We start from the raw sequence: 20682 nt of genomic DNA, 5'->3' as shown, positions 1-20682 counted from the left end.
GCCCAGCCTCCCCAGCTAGACCAACCCTTCCTGGCACTAGGCAGTACATCTCTGCCACCCCCCCGATCCTCCCCTACAGGAGGGCTGGCCATCATTACAGAGGAATCCAGAGGTAAAGACAGCACTGACAGTCCCAGTCTTCTCTGGGAGCTAAGCTAGACATCTGGTGAGAGGGTTATAGGAGAACATTAGATGTTGAGAATCACTGGTGAGAGGAATGAGCAAAAGGAGAGAGAATGGGGACGCAGGTGAAAGAGTGGGTTTACACCATGAAAGACCCAGCTCTGAACCCCAGTGGGTGCCCTCTCAACGGAATAAAACCCCTTCTGTGTGGCCTTCGGGACCTGATGCCTCCTGGCCCATCTCCCTTTCTAGCTTTCTCCACCATCATTCTGCTCACCCCTGACACCCTGACACTCAACTGCAGAAGAATGGGGCACGTGCCACATATGCGGGCCCAAGCATCCTTCCCTGGATTCCCTGGCCTTCCCCCCCATTCTCGGCTCTACAGGTACCTCCTCTGTGAGTCTAATTCCCCCAGGTGGTATTAACTTCTTCTATGTGTCCACTTCGTTAATGTCTCTATAACACAAGTATTAAACCTATGACGGAAGTTCCAACTGAATACAGAAAAAGGTGGTTCCATGACTGGGGAACTAAAAAAATGGTAGAGCCATTCACAGAATAGCTGAAGTCTGAATTGCTGGCAGAATGGACCTAGTGGTAAAGACCTGAGACCTCTGCATGCAGCGGGCCCTGCTTCCGATGTGGAGTATGTTCACATTTCTGTAACTCTAGTCTTACATCCATGGGGTCAGTTTATTCTGGACTCTGGATCAACTTAACTTTCCTAATTCATCCTCCTCTGCTCAAAAAGCTACAATGCCTTCCACAGCACATAGTGCACATTCCTCAGGCTGGTAATAAAGGCTTTTCACAATCAGATCTCAGCACACCTTTCTAGCTGCTCCTGAACGGTCGCCTTGCAAACCATCCTCTCCAGTCAGACTGGTCTTCTCTGTCTCCTAACCTCTGCCAAAACCATTCCTCTCACCTGAACACCCCTGCTTCTTTCTGCCGATTCCTAACTCATGCCTTTTTCAAAGCCCATCTCAAGTTCCACCTCTCCCTCCCTTGAGCACCTATAATTTTTACTGTCTTTACCATTCATTTAGCATTTTAAAAAATAATGCTTTGGGATCTCTTTATATATTAACTCATCATCCAAAGGCATAAAAGCAGAGAAGTTTAAAAAATTTTTCTTTTTCTCCCAATTCAACATTTAGCCACATTTCCCGTGTCAATCACATTTTTATTTTAAAATAAATTTAAGGAATATTTATGTGTTTATTATAGGGGAGACACAAAGGAAGAGAGAAATCCCCAAATCCCCCAAACCCATGGAGATTACATGAATAACAAAATGGAGATGTGAAACTTGGAATTCTTTAGTAATTGGGACAATACCATATACTGTATTAAATTCTTTTAACTCTCCTGGGTGGGAAGATAATCAGTGGCATTTCTAGCTTGGAAGCCTAACATCTAAAATTAACCAAGCTAAGCAATATTTTCAATTGTCATCATGTAGAATTACATTGTTTAATGAAATAAGACCATTCAAAAATTTGGGGAAAAATGTTTATTCATTATTCTGAAATCAGACAGCTTTGCAACAAATTTGTTTAAGGCCAAAATTAATAAAACTACCTATTTAAGATCCTTACTATGAGACAAAGTTTATGCTTATATCTTTAGAAAAATCTCCTTTAGCTTAATAAGTTGATAAATTTCCCCAATTCCTTATGTACAGCTTAAAGATAAGTTGACATTTAGCACTTTCTAACTTGAATTACTCTGTCAACTCTATGCCTGAAATCTTCATTTTGTAAGAATGTACAATTTTTCTTAAATATATGAACTTCAATATGGACATAAGTTAGGTTTATACTACCCAAATAACATATAATAATTAGCTGCTATAGGTCTGTCCATTCTAAAGATTTACTTATAAAAAGTAACAGAATTCCAATTTCTGAAATCATTATTGCTTCTTGCATACACATTATCCCTGTAATTCCTATCTCATGAGATTGCTGTGAAAACTAAATGAGATAATATAGGTAGAAGCAAAGACTGATAGGTAGCCAAAGTATTTTATGGCTGAAGCATAGCATTAATACTCAAAATATTTTGAGAGTTATAAAAGTCATGTTGCTAACGATTCAGGGAATAATTCAACCAATCAAGTTGAATTTCTTTTTCTTTTAAACATAAACAGTTTCTTTTTGTGCTCATTTTTTTTTTGTTTTTACTAGGAAAAACCTTTAACTAAAACTCGGCTGAAATAAAAAAGTTTGTAACATCTCATCTTTAAAGGATCAGAACCTCTGCTTTCTTATTTGATCAATTTCAAGCTAGATTTAAAATACTTGTCTAATTCTACTTTATTTCAGTGAAATGATGGATGAAATAAAGTTACTGATCTTTAAAATTTTCTGAATTTTATACTTAGCAGTTGAAGACCACACTTCTGAACTGTGCAACTTAAAAAAGATCTAGATTTTAGTACAGCATTAAACATAGAACCAGAGTATACCACAATGATTTTTATATTAATTTTAATACATATGCTCATTTTCCAGAAGTGATTTTGGATGTTATTTCTTGATTTTAAAAAGCACAGAAAACTAGTCTACGTAAGGCACTGCCATACACAGGGTGGCAGCACTGAGAACCAAACACATGCAAACAGCAAGAACACTTGGAAGGGCCAATGGGAGCACACAAGTGTGCCTGAAATCTGATTAGGACAAACTTAGACATGCGGGTATTTTGGCTTTAATTAAAAAATTTCTTTTAATTCTGGAAAAGTATCATGCATTGAACAAAAGCTATTATGAGTCAGCCTCTGAAAGTGATCAATTGCACTTCTCCCACAACAAACTGCTTTCTCTACTTTTCCCTGCACTGACGGATAAAAGGTGAACTAAGAACAATTAAATTCAAGCACCACATGAGATCTAATGTTTAAGTAGAGCAACTGTATCTCTGGTATACATCTGAAAAGATAACCCAGGCTATGATTAAAAGTGCTCCCAGATAGGAATTTAAGAATAACATGATCTTGAGAACATATTAAATAAAAGCAGTTACAGAAGTAAAGTTTTAAAATAACTGTCTATCAGCAATCTCTCAACAGCAATATTGTGACGTAGGAGGTACAGACATTAGTTTATACTTTCCCAAAAGAAGGGCTTTTAAGAAAAACATCTGTAACCGTACTTAAAAAATTGAAATACTATTAAAAGTATTAAATGCTTGATAATTAAGAATTTAAATACAACAGACATTCAACCAAGTACTGACCTATTTGTCACTACTTTTCTTTGAACAATAATGAAAATAATTGAATATATCATGATCTTTAAGTAATTTTGACCATATATTTGAAAAAAATATTAATAAATTTATTAACTGTTAAAGGCTAGCTGCTTACGAACTTCTACAGAATTTTATATGTATTTTTTGTACTTTGTTTACAAACTTCTAGGCATAAAAAGTAGATTCAGATACAAAAACAACTATTTGAATTAAAATTATGTATATTTCAGCAGTAAATCGTTATTCAGTTAAATATTTAAAGCTTTCATTCTATGTCTAATTAAGCCTATTACTTGATAGTTTACTTTCATTTTGATTTGGGTAAGCAAATATGACAATATATTTGAATACAGCATCTTTCAAAACGTAATATATGCCAAATTATTGCTGAAAAAATGTCTTACACATTTTTCTTAAAAATAAACTGAGCAAATTACATTAAAAGCTAGACCTGATAGATGTGCTTAACATACAGCATAGTTAAATCAGTTATTTGTTTGTATGACAGTAGCTCTGAGAATGCTCATGTTTTATGAAGCAAGATAAAGAAAAACATAAAATGTCACTAACTCCTGTTTGGTGTGCCTGATCATCACAGAACCTTTCCTTCTTTGAAACATTTTAAAAATCTTCCAAATAACTAGTAGAGCTGCTTCCACCACTCTTGGTGTAATTAACCTATTTTATTATACATCTATTTCTATTCTAATGCTAAAATCCTATGAAATTGAATAGTAAACATCAAGTAAAATGCTACCAATATTAGAAGAGAAAAATCTAGATTGAAATTTATACAATTAAATTACCTCAGTCTATGACAAATTAGCAAAACACATGAAGAACATTTTCTCAGATTTATTTAGAAACAATTTTAAAGGTGCAAGGAAAACAAATTCATGTTTGAGATGTAGCTTATTTATAATAGGATATGCTGGTCATATTAATATTTGTTTTTAGGCTTATAATAGGTTATAAGGTCATAACAATCCAAATACATAAAGTGACAACTGTTCTATAAGTTCCAATTGTGTAACATAGAATAATGGAGCTAATTTCTCTTCAATGGAATGCAATGCTTAAATAAATTATGTTTAGGAAATACAGAAGATAGCTTAAGAAAAGGAAAGTGCTCATATATAATAAAACAGCATTTTCCCTTCATTGCCCAAAGTTGATAAAAATAAAACCTACTTATTATAACTCTTTCAGGGTATGATGAAAAGTGATGTGAGCTCTATGTAACTCCAGCATTAAGACAATACAAGAAAAAATCAAGTTACTCAGAAAATCTGGTAGACTAAAATCCAACTGGTGTTATTTTGAACCTGTACACTTGAACTATCTTAAGTTTCCAGGTTTAATTTCTTAAAATTCTCATGATCAAGAACAATTCAATAAATATTTACTAATGTATCTTCAAAGGAATAAAATTGATTATGACACTTTCCAATTTTGCCTTTGAGCCAAAGGGGCTAAATTCCACATTTGCTAATTGATTTCTAGTTTAACAGTTTCCAAAAATGTATTTTAAAGTTAAAGGGCTCTAATGTCTAACCATTGGTTAAAGAGAAATAATTTTTTAAAAACTGATATGGCAGCCTTTTACATGTAGCACTTATTCTGAGAATACTATCATATTCAGAAACAAAAATATAGGAAATCACAATCAATATGTGTATGTGCAATTCCAATATTGGTCTGCAATAATAATTCAAATATTTAATGAGTGAAAGGCTAAAATGGGGCTCTCATTCTCAAAAAAGAAGAGTTCAAGACTCTCTAATGGCACATCCTTCACAATCTCTAAAGGATTCTGTTGCCTTTTAAGAAAAGATGCCCCCCTCCACTCTCAAAATATTTTCTAATACTAAAGACAACTTCTATCCCAGAAGATAATACCAAAAGTTTAGATACTCTTTCAGAAAAGCAATTGTTAATTAATAAATGGGAAAGAAAAAATTCCTTTAATCGGCAGCATAGACCTAAAAACATACCAGAAATTAAGAACTTTGTTGGTGAAATGTTATCATTATCTTGTGAAAGGCTTTTTAAATGTGACTAAGTCTGTAACAAATTATTTAAATTGCTCTAAAAAAGTCCATGAAGCAAACTATTCTTAGACTGAGGTTTTAAAATTTATTTCATTAACTTAAAGTTTTAAGCTTTCTGATGAATAATGAAGAAAATGATTTTCAATAATTTCTAACTTTCTCAGGACACTTCATGAAGACACACATTTAAAATAATCTTTAAAATCTTTTATAAAAATAGCAGAAAGTAATTTTTCTTATTTAAAAAAAATTCTGAATAACCATTACAAATTATTCTTAGAATTTAATTTAGTTTAATTCAAATCTAAGAAGAGAAGGAAGGCAGGCTTTGGGGATCTATTTTAAAAAGGTCATTATCAAACCAGCAATTGGTATTAAAAATATTCTTTGGTAGATCTCCCCAATTATCTAATTTTTAAGGCAAAATTATAACTTTTGCCCTGTAGTTGGTTATTATTTATTCACATAAGATGAATTTTTAATTTACCACAACTGTTATTTTACTCTGAAATTCTTATCTACCAAATTCTTTACCATGAATTTTGGACATTTTAGTCCATACTTATTGTTATATACTTTCATTTTTTAAAATTCTTATTTTTAAAAGGCACCAAAAAAAATTTTTGCTTCCTAACATCTTCACATTGCTAGGTTTTCTGTTTTTAGATTAAGAAGATTCCACTTTTAAATGTAAGGAAATATTTTAAGCAAATTTCTCGTCCTATTAACCTAGGACATAACTGCGTAAGTTCATTCATTCTACACATGCACACACATTTTTTAGGTACTCATCTCAAATTCCCAACACACACTGTGGTTAGTTTTAATACCATGATCCTGTAGTAACTCTGTTTACAAGACATCCAGGGACTTTTAAATACTAACAATTTTAATGCAGTATCACACCACCTTTTAAAAAAAATAAGATATTTCTGTTTTATAAAATGTTTAAATGTTCTGATAAGCATTTTTTTAAAAGAGCAAAATTCTTAACAACAAACACCAATACATACGCAAAATCAGAAAACAAAAATACCCAAGTGCCCTTGGAAGTTCCACACCACCATATCCTTGTCAGTACCACCCTGTAAAGAGGAGGCAGGGATAGCTATAAACAGTGAGTATAAAGCAAACCTCTGGGCAGCAGGCTAATCGATTTAAAAGTAAAAATCAAATTATGTCCCTGTAATAATTTCTACTAGGCTTTCATACACATACATTTCTTGTAACTTCAAATGTTAATAGCTCAATACTTTCATAAAATGTTATAATCTAAAAATCTTAATTTAATTTCTAAAATGATATTTTACAATGAAATTTGCAAATAAGATATAAAAGTTAACCTAATATAAATGAAAAGTAGTAACAGTGGATTTCAGGTTTGAGCATTTCAAAAAATTAAGGCAATAAAATGCAAAAAGCAAAAATTAGTTACCTCCAAAGTATTCTTATGGTAAAATAGAAAAGAATTCCCATGCATAAATTCTAAAATCAGGTTAACGTTACAGCTAATCAATCTGATTTATCCTGCATTCATATTTTACTTATTTGTAAATACTTTTCCATGACTACCTAAACACTTACTAATTGGTTAAATATACTACCTATATTAATTCCTGCTAAAACTAAAGAAACTAAAGGTCTACCTTTGTTTTTCAGAAGTGACTGATACAGTTTCAAAGTATTCAATGTTTCAGAAAAGGTGTTTATCAGGTTCTTAGGACATTTAAAAATGGCTCAAGGGATGATTTATAGCCCTTTTACCTTGATCATATTCACTACCTTGGATTTTGTTGAACAGATTCAGTTTTCTCCTTTTGAAACTCTTCCCTTACTCAAATAATTAAAGAATCTAAGATGTTATCAATATAAAGAGAAAAAATTAATATTTCTTATACACTTGCAAACACACCAAAAAGAATATGTATTCCAAGCAATGTAAGTAAGTTTCTTCAGTAAAAGTTTTTTTTCCTTGGGGATGTGTGTAACTGGTAATTTTTTATATATCTTAATTTTTCAAAGAACAGGATTCTAAAGAAAAAATATTAAAACATTCTTAGATAAAATTATTTTGACTACACAGCTCAAGAGGCAAATGATTACTGAAACAAAACTTCAAAGATAGCTATAGATATATGTTTTAGTTATCTGGCTTTCCAAATCTCACTTAAGACAGGAGCATCACATTTAATTTAGGAAACAACAAATTTAATCCTTAGAAAGGAAAATTTGCAGAATATCAAACCAAAATGTACATAGTGACAATCAGGATTACATTAAAAATGAAGGAATAACCCCCACCTGTGCATGTTATTAAAACACAAATAGCACCCTTCAAATTTTAAAACTATACTGACAAAGCAAATTCACTAATTTATTTTGCTATAAATATCTATTTATTATTCGCTAAAATATTTTGGTAATAATATACAGATATAGAATGTGTCAATATTAGCCCACACTTACAAATCTTCCACAGCAGCTAAATTCTTTATAGAATTTCAAGTAGCAAAATTAGGCATATAAATTTAAAATAAGACTATCAATATATGAGGTTTCTCCTATTCCAACTGAAATAAAGATTTTGAGTACACAATATCATGACATTATTTCTGTATATTGGTGTAATTTAATAGTAGCTTCAGAAAAGGATGAACAGGTAGTATTTCTAAGGCATCACGAAACCTCAGTACAATCACTCCAAATTAAATATTGTGCTGTGCCCCATCTAAATAAGACTCTCTAAGCGATTACAGATTTTAGATTGGTGCACTCTGAGTGCATTTTCTAAATCAGACAAGTAGCTAGTTGCATAAAATACAAACATGAAGAAAGTTTTACACCACCCTATATGAGAGGAAGAAAAAAAATCACAATACCAGCACTTTTATTTAGATTGACAATAAACCAATCATAAAGTGTCCAAACAACCTGAATAACACGATGATCTAATAGAACTTGAATTCCTTCATTTTTTTATAGAGATTGAATTTATTGATATTAGTATCTGGTTTGTCAAAGTGGCAATTATTCAAGATCTAAGTCTCATTTATTTTAAATGCACAGCATAATTCTGACTACTTATAGACAATGTAACTGTTTTGAGCCAAAATACAATGAAAACGTAAGATAAAATGAAAAGGCTTTGTAAGTCTTAATGGCATTCTGAAACCTCTGGACAGAAGATCACTGGGCATGGAGGAGTTTCCCTTCTCTATTGATAGCTTAATCCTTTTCCAATCAATTTTGATTTAACTGTGGGTGATGAGATTAATCTTTTAATGAGTTCTTAGAAAGTTGTAATTGCTTCCAAAATCAGAAACCACAAGATGATGTACTCAAACACGTTACCGATGTGATGTTGTATGGAGGTATTTACAGAAAGTTGGAAGAACTCAGTTGTAAACACAAGTTAACATACAATAGACTACAAAAATAATAACTTGTTTATACAGTAGGGCAAGAAAAAACATTCTATATAAGAAGTCTAAAAATTCAGCTCTAACTTTAATCCATGTCTATAAATCATAAAAACAAAAGGAAATAAGGATTTATTTCAGAAACTCCATATACCTGTGGAAAATGGAACACAAGTAATTTCTACTGAAGATTACCCTTAATCCCCATTATAGCACAGCTAACAATTTACATATTTTAAATTCTGAAAATATTGCGGAAATCTAAAACATAAGAGCCGATAGTAGTTTATGGTAGTAAACACTTTCTGTTAAATAACACAAATAAATTCAACTTAGAAAATGAAAACTCATAGGGCTCAGGATTTTAAAAATCTTTTCATTTCAAAGGCGCAAAGTTACAGCCCATGTATAGGATGGACTTTAAAAATGGATGTGTAAACTTTTCCATGGTGTTGGTGTGTGTGCTTTCCTTCCCCCTAAAGAATTGCCTACTGCTTACAATTTTAAAGAATCTTCACCACTCTGTAATTTTCAACCAGAAGTCCTCAATGTACCTTAAGCCAAACTGAATATTAGGTATTTTACAGTTTTTACAAAATGGCTGTAAAATCACATTATGGGCATACACAGCTCTTTGATCTCACTGCACAGAATTCATAACTGTTCAATAATGCTATACCATTACACCACACACCTTAAACTATTTCCATTTTTCCACAATTCCTTCCAAAATCAGCTTCCAAAGCAAAGCAATGTAACATGAAAAGTTCCTGGGAGGGCTTGTTACACAAAGGAACAGCTTGGATACAAACTATACACATATCCATCTTCGGTTGAGGCTGTTTATCCCTCCTGTCCCTCCATCACTCCTATGGGTGGGTGCACTGGAGTAACAGAAAGGGAAGGCTCTTCCATCACCACACCCTCCCAGCACCTCTGCTTTTGGTCCTCAGACAGTGATTCTGTGTAGGTGATGAAAATCATAAGAAAAGAGAAGCTGTCCCTTTAAAATGCCCTGCTCTGTCCCATATCCCACGTGGAACCAACATCAGCAGCACTTTCCCATTAACATCAATGTGATGCAGGAGACATCACCCTTTTATATACATAAAACCAGAAAACCTCAGCTTAACATTCTTTAGGAAGGATGAACAGGTGAAGCAAACGTGTCAGGAAGGGGGAAACCAAGCAACTCCACACCCCTCCCCAAAAGGTACTCCAGCCTTGCACTCCAGCCTCTCTGAGCACCATCACCTCTCTATCCCTCCTCTGCAGAGCCCAGTTTAAAGAAAGGAGGGAGCCACTAACAAAACCTGAAGCATAAATGCGACGAAAATGCAATCTAAAGCCGGAAAGGTTTATTCTTCCAATCACACATATTAACTCTATTAAGAAAATGGCATCACTTTTTTTTCCACCCAAAAAAACCCCGCAAAGATCATTAAAAGAGAGTTATAAAATAGCAAATATAGTGTTTATCTTATCTCAGATCAGTCCACATTACCAATAAGTTTAGCAGTTTCTGCACTACCACCTCCCCCCTCGCTCCCCCTGCTTCTCTTGCATCGGATTTTCACGTTTTCTCATTGTCGGTTGAGTTATAAAAGGCTTTTGCCCTTCGAAAGTTTTAAAAAATAAATAAATATTAACTCCTTGGTCCCTGCAAAGTCAAAATGGACTTCAGGGGAAAGGCGGTACATACTTTTACCTTTAGCGAGAAAAGGGGGAGCATCCCGGATTTTTAGGGATTTTTTGCGATTTTTTAAAAATTTTTATTTGGTTATATGCCTGAGTTCTCCCTCCATTTTGGTTGTTTATGATACTGACAACAAGCTGTCCCTGCTCTGTGCCGATCTCCTGCTTTCATTTAGCACCCCCTCCCCCTACCCCCCCTCGCAGCCACACACCCCGGGCTCACACCTCCCTGCAGACCCCGCACCCCGACCCCGGCTTGCCCACCTGAGGAAAGGGCAAAAACAAATTCATTTCTCCAGAAAAGAAAAACCTCTTTTGGAAAAGGGGCAAAGTTACCCCAAGTCACTCAAAGTGCCCCCCAAATATTGCCGACTGCGGGTTTCCGCCAGGCCCTTTGGGAAGCGACCTTCTCCCGGGATGTTTTGGTGGAAAATGCGGAGAGTTTACTCTCAAAACTGAATTTATATTAATTTTTCCCTTATTTTTCGGGTCTCTAATGTCTTCCGCTCTCGCTGCTGCCGCTGCCGCTGTCACAATATTCACAGCACCAGAGAGGAGGAGGAGGAGGAGGAGGAAAACTTTTCAAACTTTCCAGACCCTGAATAAAGGTTTTTTTTTTTTTCCCACCGACCTCACCTTCGGGTCCCCAGCCGCATCGCCCCCTGCCCTGTCAGAAGCGACTTCGGGAGTCCTCGCAGCCCCGCGTAATTATTTTATTTTATTTTTTTTATTATTATTTTTCTCTCTGGGGTCCTGAGCAGGGGCTGAGAGTAGCACAAACTTTTCCTCCTCCTGCCGCCGCCGCTGCTCCTCTGCCCCCTCGGCTAGTCCCATAATTTAAATAACCCTGATATTTCTCCCGCTAAACGCCTCGCCGCCGCCCCGGACCCCCGGAGAACTCACCGCGGGGCTTTAACATCCTCCCTCCGGCCCGTCCGCCGCCTCTACACCGCCCGCGGAATTTCTAATAATTTTTTTCTCATATTTCGGGCTGGACGCGGCGGGCCTGGAAATTGTTTCCTTACGCCTCTTTCCAGCAGCCATTGTAGTGTATGCGCTGCCCCTGCAGCCCAACTTGCAGCTGCCGCCGCCGCCGCCGCCGCCGCCGCCGACGTCGCGCCCACCGCTGCCTCCCCCCGCCTGTTCGGCCACCGCCCCCGCCTCCCGTCGGCCCGCCCCCAATCCCCGCCCGCCGCTGCGCCCGCCCCCCGGGCGCGCTCCGCCCGGGAGCTGGCCACTCGGAGCCGCCGCTGGCGGGAGCCGGCTCGCCCATTGGGCGACGACACCGCCCGTCAAGCCGAAGTGTTAAGAGACGGGCCGCGGCTGGGGGGCGCGGTGGGGCGGGGGAAGAGGGGGCGGGGTCGCGCTCACCGCCCTGCCCACTCCTCCGGCCTCGGCCCTCCTTTCGCCAGGCGGGGGCGGGGCGAGGCCCGCCCGCCCCTGCGGCCCAGGGCCCCGCGCGGCTGTCAGTCTGGCGGCCGCGCGCGCCGATTGGGCGGGCTGCCGCCGGGGAGCGGGGGCAGCAAGTTGGGATGCGCGCTACTTAAGGTCCTGCTGCGTGAGCCATTGACGTGTTTGGAGCTGGAGACGGCCTGGGTGCTGGCGAAGCGGAGGCCCGAGGTGAGTGGTCCCCCGCCCTACCTCCGCGGCGGCCGCAGAAAAGCGGGAAGAGAGGGGTGCCCTTGGGCCGTAGCGGGGCCCAAATCCACTTCTGCGGAGCGGAGGCGCTCCTGCCAGGCTTCGCCGCGGCGCGGACCTCTTCCCGTTGCTCTTCCTCCCGCCACACGGGTCTGTTCGCTCCGGGGGCGAGGAAGATGACCCCTGCCTAGTCCGGGCAACCCCAGCTCTTCTTCCACTCTCCTGTGTAGCCTCTGAAGCGCAGTTGCCGGCACCACCCCCAGTTCCCTGCGTTTTCCTCGCCTCTTGCCTCTCTTGGCATGGTCTCAGGGCACAGCAAGGTGTGTTCACCTGTGCGCGCCGTCCAGGATCAGGCGCTGACGGGCTACATCGCAGAAGGCGGCGAGGCCTCGGGTTCGCCCCTCGTTTCTCCTCGCCCTGCCCTCCCACCTCCGGCAGGCCACCCATGACTTCTTGCCCCCTTCCCCTCTGCACCTGGCAGTGGGTTAACGGCACGGCGTGTGCAGCTTCCGGGTTTAGCAGAGCCGCGGACCCTGCCCGGGCTCCGACCACGGGGCGTGTGGGCATGAACGTGTTCAGAAACGTTTCCTTCCCCCTGCCCTTTCAAAGTTACTTAGAGAGGGGGAACGTGAACCACTGGATGGGAAATCAGGAACTGCTTTATTAAGCAGTTTGCCCTTCGGAGTGGATATTAGAGTTATTCCCCGAATGTGCTATGGTTTTGTGGCCCCTCCTTCATATCTTTGCTTGGTTTTTCTTTCCGGCTATCCTCTGCAAGTAGGAGAGCCTTGTAACATTTGTTTAGTACATTCAAAAAGTAATAGATAAGGCCCCTTTAGCGGAGCACTCGATGTTGCACTTCAGCCCCGCTTCTCATTGTAAATTGACATTTCCTCTTCAATTCCAGTTAATACACGAGGAACTCATGCAAAGGAGGGGACTTTCGGAAATCCAAACTTAGAGTGCCTTGTATTTAGAATCCGGAAGGAAAAGGAAATGAAATGTGAAGAAACTCATGCACCAAACTCGAACTGGGTATATGTGATGTTACCTAGGTATTATTTTTGAAGAATTTCTGACTGACAATAAAATATAGAGTAGGATACTTTCATGTAAGGCACGAAACTTAAATTTAATGCAAGGTTATCTGATCCTTGTTGAGATTATTAAGTCTAAGGTGTATGAAAAGCTAAGAAGAGTTCTGTGTTCTCACATCATAGGATAGATGTAAAAAAGAAAGCTGTGAACTTATTTACTATCATCATCTCTCTTAGGAAGAAGTCAAGTGTGGAAAAAAATTGTCTTTAGGAGAGGAAGAAGCTTGTAGATTTAATTGAACAGCATCTTGATTTCTTTTTTGCTAAGATGTTACTGTTGGCTTGATATTTTCTTGTATTGTTCAATGAAAATCATAAAATTATTCAGCGATTACTTAATGGACACCAGAATAACCAAACCCTTTTCCATTCTTTTTTTGCAAAGGCTGGTCTCCTTTGGCCTGGACATCCTGATCTTTCCCATAGTAGAACTGGGCTGGGCGACTCTTTTTTTGTTTTTTTGTTTTTTGAGATGGCGTCTCCCACTGTCGCTTGGGCTGGAGTGCAGTGGCCCGATCTCAGCTCACTGCAACCTCTGCTTCCCAGGTTCAAGCGATTCTCTTGCCTCAGCCTCCTGAGTATCTGGGATTACAGGCGCATGCCACCACGCTCAGCTAATTTTTGTATTTTTAGTAGAGAGGGGGTTTCACCATGTTGGCCAGGCTGGTCTTGAACTCCTGATCTCGTGATCCGCCCGACTGGGCCTCCTAAACTTTTGCAAGGCTGTATCTCTAGGAATTGAATTGGAAGATTACTGAAGCACAGTAGCATTCCCTGACTTCCTGCGACGCAGGGAAATAATCACTTAAAAAGAAGATGCCACTGGAAGTAAAATTTCAACTCTTTTGTTTTTGAAACAGTATAGCTTTTCATAATGTCAACTAAGCAATAACTTGGCTTTTTGGTGTGTTGGCTACCCTACTATTGGCCATAAAATAGGCACTCTGGTACTTCAGTTGTTCAATGTTTTTGCTAAAGTTGGACTGTACTGAATTTCATTCTTATTTTGTACGCTAATTGGTGTAAAATACGAAGTAATTGTTGGAATGCATACTGTATTCTTAGGTTTTATTAGTACATTTGGTTGCTTAAACTTAAGAAAAAAGGGTAAAAAACAACTGAATTATAATTGAACTATCTTTCTTTTTTGTTTTTTTGAGACAGGGTCTCTCTCTGTCACCCAGGCTGGAGTGCACTGGTGCAATCACAGCTTACTGCAGCCTTGACTTCCTGGGCTATCCCGCCTTAGCCTTCCAAGTAGCTGGGACCACAGGCACACGGCACACCAGGCTAATTTTTGTATTTTTGGTAGAAATGGGGTTTCTCTGTGTCGCCTAGGTTGATCTCAAACTGCTGAGCTTAAGCAGCCCTCCCGCTCCAGCCTCCCAAAGTGCTGGGATTATAGGCGCGAGACACCGCACCCGGCCTATAGATGCATTTCAATCCAATATATGGCCTTTGTGTTGAGGCATGGCAATATAAAGGAAAAACACGTTCAAGTTTTTATTCACAAAATACAGAGAATACATGAAGTTCCTCACTAAGTGATCATTATGCCAAAATCAAAATTTCAGGTACTTTTAGTGCTATTGAGATGTATTGATTTATTTTCTGTCAACTACTGTATTTTTTTTTTTCTGTCTGCCCTCAGTAAGAAGACTGTTAGAATGCCCTTGGTAACACAGAGGCTGAGAGATCCTGACATAAATCCTTGCTTGTCGGTAGGATGGTTTGCTTTAATTTTCATGAGTGTTAAGTTGGAAAAACAGGCTGCCTTTAGTTTTGTGGGCCTTTGTTTTCTGCAGTTGTTGAATAAAGTTGTTTCTCTAGAAAAATATTGCTGGCCAGCATATCCTATTTAACTAGAGCATTTTTAGATGTTTATAATTTCTCTAACAAACATTCATCTTTTCTTTAGTTTTCCTTATTTGTATAATATGCAAGCATTTGGTTGTCACTGTAAAACTAGACAGGAAACTGTAACACTGAGAATATTTAGTCCAAACATGGAAAACTGGAAGGTGTGATATTTTTAAACTGTCACTGACATTTATTGTTTCACTAGCAATAATATCACCATGTCCTTGACAACCTGGCTGAGAGTAATGGGCTGATAATAGAATTAGCCTATTTAAAGCTTAAAGGTTTTCACAAAGGTATCTGATAAACAAAATGTTTTAAGAGTAAGCTTTTATTGGCATTTATTTGGTATGATTTGCTATACTTGTGGCTTTGCTATGTTTGAATAATGTAGTTATCATACCTATCCCATGAAAATTATACTGTTTAGTTATATGCATTTTCCAAATATATACATTAAATATTTGGCATAGAAATTCAGCTTTGTTCTGTTTAGGTAGAATGTGTTTCTTAGATATGTGTTGCAAACTATCTACCCATATAGCTAAAGCTTTCCTTTAGATCTGTGGTCCCCAACCTTTTGGGCACCAAGGACCGGTGTTGTGAAAGACAATTTTTCCACGGACGGGGAAGGGGGTGGGTGTCAACAGGCATTAGATTCTCATAAGGAGCTTGCAGCCTAGATCCCTCACATGCACGCAATTCACAATAGGGTTCATGCTCCTATGAGAATCTAATGCTGCCACTGATGTGACCAGAAGGGGAGCTCAGGCGGTAAGGCTCACTTGCCCACTGCTCATCTCCTGCTATCTGGCCGGGTTCCTAACAGACCACAGACCAGTACCACTTTGTGGCCTGGGGGTTGGGGACCCCTGCTTTAGGTGACTTCACAGAATCATACCTTTCACTTTTAAGTTTGTTATTCAATCTACTTGCAGTTCACACAGCTTAAATTTAATCCCCATGTGGCACCTACTTTCCTTTGAATTTATAGCTTGTGTTGTTGACTTTGGTTTTGAAGTAATATCTATTAAAATTGCTTATATAATAGTGTATTTGTATAATGGAGTAAATGGTAGCCAAAAATGCATTGAGATGAATGGTGTTAATTTAGGTTGCCTTGATGTAGACCAGTTATTAGTGATTTACTTGGAATCTTGAAACCAACATTATGATCAAACATTCAAGCCAAAGTGAAAATCTGGAAAAGCAGGGGAGATGTACTGTGAGTCAGGAGATGGATTCTGATTCTAGTTGTGCAGTAGTCATTTAACACATTGCACCTTGCCTCAGTTTCTTACTAAAATGGTTACTGGATTAATTGATCACAGTTATTTGGCTCAAATTCCTGTGATCACATATTCAGAAAACTGGCCCACATTACAAAAAGGAAGGTGTTAGCCTGAGCAGAGTGCATACTGGGATAGTTGGCGAGATTGTCCAGTTTTTATTAGTCTACCCATCAAAATGAACACAAACGAACTATTTCACATTTGCTTCTGGGGAAGGAGCTTTTGTTTGTTTGTTTGTTTGCTTTTTGATCCTATTCTACCTTTTAAATGATGCCTCTCTTATGTCTGTAAGGAATCTGATGCTTCCACCAGATGTCTGGATGAAAATAACTATGACAAGGAAAGGTGTTCCACTTACTTCTTGAGGTACAAAAACTGCCGGAGATTCTGGGTAAGCCTAGATTGGTTAGCTTTGTGTTAAAACCCATCTCCTAGGCTTGAAACTGAAGCCTAAAATTAGTACCCACAATCCTTTCCCACTGATGGCTGTAGGGAAACTTAACTTTTCAACTTTATCCTCTGTGTGCTACTTTAGCCCTGAAAGATCCTTGAGAGCTCTTGTTAGCTGCCTTGTCGTCCTCTAAGCTATAAGAATGCAATTTTAATATAGGTGGGTCTTCGTAGGCATTTAAGTATCTGCAGCCCTAAAACAATGTCTTTGTTATAAATTTAGTTTTCCTGGAGATGAACAGAATGTTTAACTTCCCTTATCATAACACATCATGTTAGGCTTCCATTTCTGCCTTTTTCTCTCTCACTGCCATCCATGGAAGTTAAAATGGTCCATTTTTCTGAAAACATTGGTATGTAATTTCTGTTTCCTTGAACCACTGGATCCAGCTATTTCCTTTCCCTTTGCCAAATGCACTGTTGGTTTTATTTCACGATTATTCAGTAGCTCTTCTTGATGGACTGTATATACTTTTGTACTTTGTACTTTGTATGTTCCTATCCCAATTGCTGTTAATGTATTCTTGTGGGAATGACTACTTCTATTTAATTGTTAATAATTTAAATACCTTTATCTGGAGTCCTATAATTAGGTTTTGGGTTTTTTTTTTTTTTTTAAACTTGGTTTGTAGAATTTCCTTTTTGAGGAAGCAATAGCAAATTACTGGCAAATGATTAGCATTTAATACATGACTGATTTTGGTTTCTTCTTTTTATTTTAATGCCTGTACACAGAATTCTATCGTGATGCAGAGAAGAAAGAATGGAGTGAAGCCATTTATGCCTACGGCAGCAGAAAGAGATGAAATTTTGAGAGCAGTGGGAAAGATGCCCTATTGAATGTTTGCATTAAAAGTGTTTATATAACTTAGAAGCAGGTGAATATTTCTAATAAATGATTGCTGTAACATTTAAGACTGTACACCCCTTACCCAGACAGACCTTAAGTTCTTCAAGTGGAGACAGTGAAATCACCCCATGTCCTTTTTGCTTGCTCTCAGTGCCATGCCGATGGTATGTTGCTGCTGGCTGTGCTGTGGCATGAGTTTGTATGACTTTCTGGAGGCATGGAATTAGGTAAGGCTACATGAGAAATTGAGCTTTTCCACTGGGTTTTGAAAGAAGAGTATGATGTGAACAAGTAAAGACTGAATGGGGCTGAGATGAAGGCAGTGTTTCCAAGGAAAGGAAATGTTATGAGCAAGAGTGTGAGGCAAGGGAAGCTGGAACCACATTCAGAGAGTATCCTGTAGATTGTTCCACCTAGAATCTTGGGTGGAGCAGTGGTGGGAGAAGACTGGAAAGGTAAGTTGAAGGTAAGGAATGTGTGGCAGGCCTCAGATCCCAGGCTCATTCCTCAAATCAGTTCTTACTTCCCTCACTTATATTTGTTTAAATAAGGTTAGTACATTCACTAGGGGCAAATGGGTTTTTCTAAATAAATGGTATAAAAAGGAACTGGTTGTCTTTCTTTAAAGAAAGGCTTAGTTACAGGATTCTGTGATTAAAATCCTTAAATATTGAGTAGCCTTCTGCAGCTGTAGTATCAGTTTTTGAACCACAGTAATGGGAAGAAAGACAAATGGATTCCCTTAGAAGTAGGATTTCTATTTGCAGGATGAGTTGGGCAGGGGAAAGGGTCAGGGTTCATCAGGTGAACTCAACACTGGGATGAGACTAGAACTTCACTTTATGATATAAACACAATACGATTATTCAGTGTGGTGACTGGGGTAGATTGTGAAGCAGCCCTCCTTGTGCCCACTGCCTTTTAGAATCGTTTGTTTCATTCATGGTAGTTTTATGAAGACATACTATTATTGAATGAGATTTAATGTGTACTTGAGAACATTGCTTTTGTCCCTTCTCTTCATCTGGTCTTGGGTCAAGAACATTGTTTTAATGGCTGCCGACAATGAACTGTCTGTCTGAGTCTAAAACCAAGCTCAGGTTTTTAAGCCACATGACCTTGATTGTTAAATGTAGTTATATTTGAATAAAAAATGGATCATTTCCAAAATTCTTTTGATTTGTATTGACTGCTATAAAAATGATGGATTAAAATAGGACCAGAAAAGAATGAATGCATACCTGTGTAAGAAGTATTTTTGTACTTTTAAGCACACTTGTTAAAGGGCTTGGAATTTTAATGTCATTTCTTTGAATGTACATACCAATATCAACATTCATCTTGTAACTAGTTGTCCTGATGCCACTCTTGTTGAGTCTTTATTTTCAGTACCTTTGCCTTATTGCTGAGCACTTCAGGTAAAGACTTGGACACCCGCCTTCCCACCAGGCCCTCCTGCCCGTTGGGCCTCTGAGTTGAGGTTGATGTAGGTTCAAGAACTGCAGTTGGCTGCCAGGCGCGGTGGCTTACGCCTGTAATCCCAGCACTTTGGGAGGCCAAGGCAGGCGGATCACGAGGTCAGAAGATCAAGACCATCCTTGCTAACATGGTGAAACCCTGTCTCTACTAAAAATACAAAAAAAAAAAAATTAGCTGGGCGTGGTGGTGGGCGCCTGTAGTCCCAGCTACTCGGGAGGCTGAGGCAGGAGAATGGTGTGAACCTGGGAGGTGGAGCTTGCAGTGAGCCACGATGACGCCACTGCACTCCAGCCTGGGCGACAGAGCGAGACTCCGTCATAAAAAAAAAAAAACTGCAGTTGGCTTACCAGTGTCACTCTATAGGGAGCTATAGTTCTGGATATTGGGGAAGAAACTTTTTTTTTGAGATGAGTTCTGCTCTGTTGCCGAGGCTGGAGTGCAGTGGTGTGATCTTGGCTCACGGAACCTCTGCCTGCCAGGTTGAAGTGATTCTCATGCCTCAGCCTCCCAAGTAGCTGGGATTACAGGCACCCATCACCACGCCCAGCTAATTTTTGTATTTTTAGTAGAGATGGGGTTTCACCATGTTGCCAGGCTGGTCTCAAACTCCTGGCCTCAAGTGATCCACCTGCCTCAGCCTCCTAAAGTGCTGGTATTACAGGCATGAGCCACTGCACCTGGCCCAAGGGAGAAATGTTTAAATGCTCAGGACCAAGGGGTAGCTCAGTCCGAAGCTGGATGTGGGGGCAGAACTAGTCTGCAGGGTTCGAGTGATCACCAGAGCCTCCCTCCTAGGACTGTGGCATATGGAGTCCACACAAAAACAGGTCTATTACTTGACTTCCTGAAAGACTTTAAAAAGATAACAGCCTTATTGAGATATGTCATGTATATCAACTCTTTAAAGTATGCAATTCAGTGATCTTGTATATTCATGAAGTTGTGCAGCCATCACCACAATCGATTTTAGAAAGTAATCATTTCATTACCCCAAACTGAAACCCTGTACCCGTTAGCACTCGCTCCCCTTTTCATTTTACTTTTTATTTTATTTTATGTTTTTTTGAGAGAGACTTGCTGTATCGCCCAGGCTGCAGTGCAGTGGCGCAATCTCGACTCACTGCAACCTCTGCCTGCCAGGCTCAAGCGATTCTTGTGCCTCAGACTCCCAAGTACCTGGGATTACAGGCATGAGCCACCACGTCTGGCTAATTTTTGTGTTTTTAGTAGTGACGGGCTTTCACCATGTTGGCCAGGCTGTCTCGAACTGCTGACCTCAGGTAATCCACCCTCCTCAGCCTCCCAAAGTGTTGGGATTACAGGCGTGAGCCACCGTGCCTGGCTCATTTTATTTTTTAGAGATGAGATCTCACTCTGTTGCCCAGGCTTCAGTGCGTTGGCGTCATCATAGCTTACTGCAGCCTTCAGCTCCTGGCCTCAAGGCATCCTCCTGCCTCAGCCTCCTGA

General features: G+C 39.2%; 2 protein-coding genes across 9 annotated transcripts in view; one reads left to right on the top strand and one right to left on the bottom strand.

Moving 5' to 3' along the window:
* PLAG1 (PLAG1 zinc finger) overlaps positions 1 to 11691 on the bottom strand; it is a 50368-nt gene extending 38677 nt beyond the window's left edge. For 2 of the 4 annotated variants that reach the window (XM_055286366.2, XM_055286369.2), the window contains exon 1: positions 11453 to 11691. The gene's annotated coding sequence lies outside the window, so the exon portion shown is untranslated. The remainder of the gene's footprint in view (positions 1 to 11452) is intronic. The other 2 variants (XM_055286367.2, XM_063643302.1) reach the window with 2 other exon arrangements.
* Positions 11692 to 12050: 359 nt separating this feature from the next.
* Positions 12051 to 18906, top strand: CHCHD7 (coiled-coil-helix-coiled-coil-helix domain containing 7). 5 transcript variants are annotated; one of them, XM_063643309.1, is made up of 6 exons: positions 12051 to 12169; positions 13095 to 13242; positions 14936 to 15005; positions 16729 to 16827; positions 17622 to 17764; positions 17888 to 18906. In XM_063643309.1, exons 2-5 carry the CDS (start codon positions 13184 to 13186, stop codon positions 17724 to 17726), a joined length of 333 nt encoding a protein of 110 aa, XP_063499379.1. In that variant the 5' UTR covers positions 12051 to 12169; positions 13095 to 13183; the 3' UTR covers positions 17727 to 17764; positions 17888 to 18906. The 5 variants fall into 5 exon arrangements, with proteins under 5 accessions (XP_063499379.1, XP_055142339.1, XP_055142337.1 ...); XM_055286364.2 differs by having other exon boundaries at positions 13095 to 13222; positions 17622 to 18906; XM_055286362.2 differs by having other exon boundaries at positions 17622 to 18906.
* Positions 18907 to 20682: the final 1776 nt, after the last annotated feature.

The sequence above is a fragment of the Symphalangus syndactylus genome, chromosome 7 (genome assembly GCF_028878055.3).
Source record: "Symphalangus syndactylus isolate Jambi chromosome 7, NHGRI_mSymSyn1-v2.1_pri, whole genome shotgun sequence".
Taxonomy (NCBI): domain Eukaryota; kingdom Metazoa; phylum Chordata; class Mammalia; order Primates; family Hylobatidae; genus Symphalangus; species Symphalangus syndactylus.
Note: the sequence above shows the minus strand (reverse complement) of the source record. Positions and strands in the feature narration are given on the sequence as shown.